The following is a 6,000-nucleotide window of genomic DNA, read 5'->3' as shown; positions in this document are numbered from 1 at the left end:
AGTTATCATCAAACATTTTAAGTTTGTGACTTTCATCCTTCTTAGTGCAGTTTCCTGCTGCTCTGTTATCACACCAGATTGTTGCAGGCAAGAATGTTTTTCCAACAACATATCTGAGCGATTTGTCTAATGAGATTACTTCTTGACAGGCTTCACTCATTGCTAGATACTCTGCTTGACAGGTAGAGAGTGTGACATATGTCTGTTTATGACTTCTCCATGCTATCACATCTCCAAATATTTTGATTATATATCCTCCAGTGGATGTAGAATCAATGCAATCTCTAAAACTAGCGTCTGTCAGCGACTCTAACTCATCTGTTTTACCTCTAAACATCAATCCTCTATTTGCAGTTCCTCTAAGATATCTGAAGACTCTTTTTACATCTTGCCAGTCTTCTTCCGTGGGCACTAATTGTCTTCTTACTAAATAGTTTACTGCAAAGGCTATATCAGGTCGTATAGCATTTGCCAGATACATTAAGCTTCCTATAGCTTCTCTATAAGGTACTCTTTTAGTTTCTTCTCTAATACTCTTTTCTTCTAATTTTCTGTTTTTATTGCTCACTTTTCTGGTGACCATAGGAGTGTTCTGAGGCTTGCATTCATTCATATGAAACTTTTCTAATATGCTCTCAGTATATCGCGTCTGATGAATATACATACAACACTCTTCTTTGTTTCGCTCTATTGTTATTCCCAGAAAGTTCTTTGGTTCCCCAAGATCCTTCGTCTCAAATGTTTCACTCAACTTCTTTTTGATTTCTTCTAATTTCTTCTGATCATTACTTGCAACCAACATATCATCTACATAAAGTAATACGATCAATATTTTGCCTTCTTTCCTCCACGTGAACAGGCATGGCTCATGTAAGTCGTTCTCTAATCCAAATTTCTTAGCCTCTTCTGAAAATCTCTTATTCCATCTTTTCGGACTTATCTTCAATCCGTACAAAGCTCTATTCAATCTACACATCTTAGTCTTCTTGGTGTTTTTCATCTAGTTTTACTCCCTCTGGAATTTCCATATATATTTCATCTTTTTCTTCTAGAATTCCATTTAAAAACGCAGTCTTAACATCTAGCTGACTAGCGTATAAGTTATATTTATTTATTATTGCTAATATAGATCTAACCAGTGACAATCTTGAAACCGGTGCATATGTCTCTTTTAAATCATACACATTTTGGTTTTTACATCCTCTTATCACCAGTCTCGCTTTATATCTGGTTGATCCATCTGCTTCTAATTTCCTCTTAAATACCCATCTTGAATCTATTATATTAGGTCGTCTTCCATCTAATTTCTCTAATGGTCTATCGACAAGTTCCCACACTTGATTAGCATACATAGATTCAAGTTCCTCTTTGACGGCAATTTTCCAATTCTCTCTTTCGTTACTTGATATAGCTTCTTCATAAGTAACAGGCTCTCTATTTAACGATGCCATAAGGCATTGATGTAATTCATCTTCATTCTCTATATTCCGTTGAATATTTTTCACATTAATATAATTAGCAAAGCTAACATCTTCTATTTTCCTCCGCACATCAGTGTCTCCATTATCTTCTAGTTTTCTTTTAGTTTTACTTCTAGTCATTGGAGCTTCACTTTCTTTTCGTGCGTCCTTCTGCTTCTGTTCGTCTAGTTGTGTTGTTTGTTTTCTCGGTCTACCTCTTTTCCTTTTCTCAGGAATCTCTAGTTTTTGTTCTCCCTTTTCCTCATCCCCTACAAATTCTTTCATCCAATTTTTATCTAAGTCTTTTTCTTCTTCTATTTGACTGTTTTGATATACATTTTTATATGTTATCTTTTCATTAAATCTAATGTGTCGGGACTCTATAAATTTTCTTGTGCTTGGATGCCAGAGTATATATCCAGTGTCAGTATATCCTACCAACACACCTCTAATAGCTCTCTTGTCAAATTTCGACGTAGGCTTTGGTACTCTTGCATATCCAATGCATCCAAATCTCTTTATTTGCTCGAAATGACAACTTATTTCTGATGAGAACTTCTTCAAGGGGATCTCATACTCTATAGTCTTATGTGGAGATCTGTTGTACGCATGTACAGCAGCGTCAACTGCCAACTCCCACATACTCTTTGGTAATCCCGAGTCAAACATATATGTTCTTATTTTCTCTTGCATCGTTCTGTTGAACCTTTCTGCAACTCCGTTATGCTCTGGAGTATACGGTGGCGCGTAAATGGCTTCTATCTTTTCTCTATCCAGTACTTCTCTAAACGCACCTCCCGTAAACTCTTTGCATGAGGTATTTCTCTAAAGCCTCTCCAGACTCGTCTTTCGTCTTTAGTGAGTATGCTTTCGCCAATCTAGAATAATCGTCTATAAAGATTAATATAAACCTCTTTCGTCTTTAGTGAGTATGCTTTTGCCAATCTAGAATAATCGTCTATAAAGGTTATTATAAACCTCTTTCGTCTTTAGTGAGTATGCTTTCGCCAATCTAGAATAATCGTCTATAAAGGTTATTATAAACTTTTTTCGTCTTTAGTGAGTATGCTTTCGCCAATCTAGAATAATCGTCTATAAAGGTTATTATAAACCTCTTTTGTCTTTAGTGAGTATGCTTTCGCCAATCTAGAATAATCGTCTATAAAGGTTATTATAAACCTCTTTCGTCTTTAGTGAGTATGCTTTTGCCAATCTAGAATAATCGTCTATAAAGGTTATTATAAACCTCTTTCGTCTTTAGTGAGTATGCTTTCGCCAATCTAGAATAATCTTCTATAAAGGTTATTATAAACCTCTTTCGTCTTTAGTGAGTATGCTTTCGCCAATCTAGAATAATCGTCTATAAAGGTTATTATAAACCTCTTTCGTCCTGGATAAGATGTATGTTTTATTGGACCCATGATATCCGTATGTATCACTTGTAGTGGTCTCTGTGCTCTATTTCTGTTTTTTTTAAACGGCAATTTTGCCATCCTTGCCATTATACAGACTTCACACTCTAATATGGAGTTATCAAACTTAACTGTCTCTAATCTCTTTTCTACTTTTTGTAGCTGTCTTAAATAGTTTAACGACGCATGACCTAATCTAACATGCCATAACATCGCCTCATTTATTTTCTCTAATTTCTTTACTTTTTCAATTACTGAGCTTTCACACATTTCTTCTATATTCTCTAATGTTTGTATATCTTCTAACTTAATGACTTGATCGAGTTCAGCATTATTGTGTTCTATATTTTCGTTCACATTTGTGAGCTCTCCTTCATTCTCCCTCCCAATCGCAGAGCCAACATTGTCTCTTTCATCTAATTCTCCCTCCGAAATTGATAATTCACTGGTCTGAATGTTTGCTTGCGATTGTTCAGGAAACTCACAATGTGGAACAATTTCTGCTCTACATCTATACACAGCACATTCTATACTTTCATTGTCCTCTATATTATTGTTTTTAACCTCAAATTGCATAATCCAATTTGGTTTCTCATAAATTCCTTCGAAAACAATTTTATTTGTTAGTTTATTGTGAACTTTAAATACTTTATCATCTAAATAAATACTGAACCCTGCATCAGCCAGCTTTCTTAAAGATAGTAAATTTTCGGATACTTTCTTTTATTATCTACTCTTTTTGTTCTTTATATTTGTATTAACGGTTTTATTTGTATACTTTTTTCCTCCAAAACTGTTCGTCTGGGCTCCGGCATTAGGACAGCTATCACCCTTGTGTCCTCTAATCTCCTGGCAGTAATAACAGAACCAGGCCTCTGATCCCGCTAGTGGGCAGTCCTTCGCCATGTGACCCAATTTGTTGCATCGGTAGCACTTTACTTCTTTGTGCTCTTCTGCGGTAGCCTTCTGCACTCTAACTTCTGGTTTCTCTAGCTTCTCTCTAACTTCACTCTTAGTCTCTGCCTCTAACTGCATCATGAAAGATTTTATTTCATCTACATTTATTTCTTTAAGATTAGTTTGTCTTCTAATTAAATCTACATTTCTCAGTTCCGGCACATTAATAACACAACTTGATACAGTGCAGATCTCATTTCTTGTTCTGTGAGAGGTACCGCATCTTCGCATGATTCATATTCTCTAATTATTGAATCAAAGCGTTCGCAAAAATCACTTAGTTTTTCGTCTTTTCTCATTTTAATTTGATAGAGTTTAGTTCGTACCGATGTATGAGTAACGTTTACTTCACTCTTTTTATAACTTCTTAATTTCTTCAAAATTTATTTTGGATCTTTCTCATGTAAAATCCTTTTATGATAATTTTTATCTAAATGATTGATTATTATATCTCTAACTAGACTTTTTCTCTTAGCAACTTTTAATTCGGAAAGATTTTCTGGACTATCAATGTTTGGATCTATTACATCTAATAACTCGTTATTCATCAATTCGGATTTTAAATAATCCATCCAAAGATCAAAGTTGGATTTTTGCGTCAGCTTATATTCTCTTCTAATATGCAACCTTTGACTGTTTAATTCTACCTCTAAAGCACTCTTAATTGTCTCTAAACTTCTATTTTTCTCGACTGAACAGACTGTTTCATCTAACTTTTTCTTTTTAGGCTCTACTTTTGATTCTTTAACCGTTTGTATACCGTTTTCTACTTTACTTTGCGTATTCTGTTTATTTACCTCTAAACGTCTAATCTTTAGTTTCTCTTTCTCTAAACTTACGTGGGCGACTTCTACCATATTTTCCTGTTTCTCGTAAAGTATCTTTGTCCCTATCGATAGTACAGGACGATTTTCAGCCCATTCTCTATTTACATCTATGTTTTCTATTATTTTGGGTTTTCCGCGTTTCGGGATTGCACCCTTTGCTTCAGTCTCTTTCTTGTTCTCTTTTTCTTCTAAACAAAATTTTTAAATTACTCTATCTCTGAATACACAAGTGTATTATCTTTCTTGATTGTTTTATTTAAAAAAAAATACTCTCTTACCTTCATCTTTACTCATCGTTTTATTGCTACCTCTTTCTTTCTCTATCACTGTGACCACGCTGCTGTCACTATCGTAGTCAACCAGTGAATCTTTGTTTTCTTCCTCATCCATCGGAAGATTTTTCGTCTTATCTTCTTCCATCCTCTAAATCGGGATTTAAATATCAATTGAACATTGGCATTCCTCTTTTGACAAGATAAACCAACATTCATATTGACCGATAATAATTTACAATTTCTATCACTAGATCTCTTTCAGCGATAAAAATTTAATGCTTATGAGGCTATATAGAACGCACTGCAATTCACAATAACCCCAAAGCGAGAAAACCACGCGTCTCTGCAGGGCTATCCGCACGCGCACACTACTGTCCGTTGCGATCTCCAGCACTGCTGAAAAGATCTATGGGAGCTCGGGTTGATCACGCACGCGCACGGGGCCCATACAAATTTACGCGGCCTCCCTGTACAGTAATCAAGCTACACCGCACAGCTAGTCATGCTCAATTACCGACCCGATACATGTCGATTTTGAAAATTTATTCCATACACATGCCTGTATATATATATATATATATATGTGTGTTATGGCGTCGCATCGATGCTATGTTTTCCAATCGATCATGCGTCAGCGCGTGCCCGGCAACGCGTCCCTCGCGCCAAAATAGTGACTCACTTTTCACGATCGGACTTTCGCGCGCCAAAAAAATGACTCTCGCCGTTCACGATCGGACTTGCACAGGCACATCGCTTTTCCCGCCAGCTTGTTACCAAGCGGCATATATCTATCTCTTTCTATCTTACACATCTATCTCTAATTCTCACACATCTATCTCTTTATACATCTATCTCTTTATACATCTATCTCTAATTCTCTTATTGTCACTGTTGCCTCTATTTCTATCTCTCAAGAAGAAGGCAAAAACATCTATCTCCTTCTAACAGCATTTATCGAACAAAAGTTCTTATATGCTGAAAATTCTCTCGTTTTGCTCGTCAGCAACGAGGAATATTATTTACTTACCCTCTAATCTTCTAGATTCTTCTAAATGCTTTTCGTCTTCTC

At 35.7% G+C, this 6,000-nt stretch overlaps 1 protein-coding gene across 1 annotated transcript; it reads right to left on the bottom strand.

The window, feature by feature from the left end:
* Positions 1-2,218: 2,218 nt before the first annotated feature.
* Positions 2,219-5,079, bottom strand: LOC143895353 (uncharacterized). The gene is made up of 5 exons (XM_077402408.1): positions 4,935-5,079; positions 4,627-4,844; positions 3,635-3,901; positions 2,900-3,592; positions 2,219-2,338 (listed from the first exon to the last, which is right to left on the bottom strand). Exons 1-5 carry the CDS (start codon positions 5,074-5,076, stop codon positions 2,219-2,221), a joined length of 1,440 nt encoding a protein of 479 aa, XP_077258534.1. The 5' UTR covers positions 5,077-5,079.
* Between the last annotated feature and the right edge of the window lie 921 nt (positions 5,080-6,000).

Source organism: Temnothorax americanus, unplaced genomic scaffold, assembly GCF_048541705.1.
Source record: "Temnothorax americanus isolate GAGA-0224 unplaced genomic scaffold, ASM4854170v1 Scaffold154, whole genome shotgun sequence".
Classification (NCBI taxonomy): Eukaryota; Metazoa; Arthropoda; class Insecta; order Hymenoptera; family Formicidae; genus Temnothorax; species Temnothorax americanus.
The sequence above is the reverse complement of the archived record's forward strand: the minus strand, read 5'-3'. Positions and strand labels throughout refer to the sequence as shown.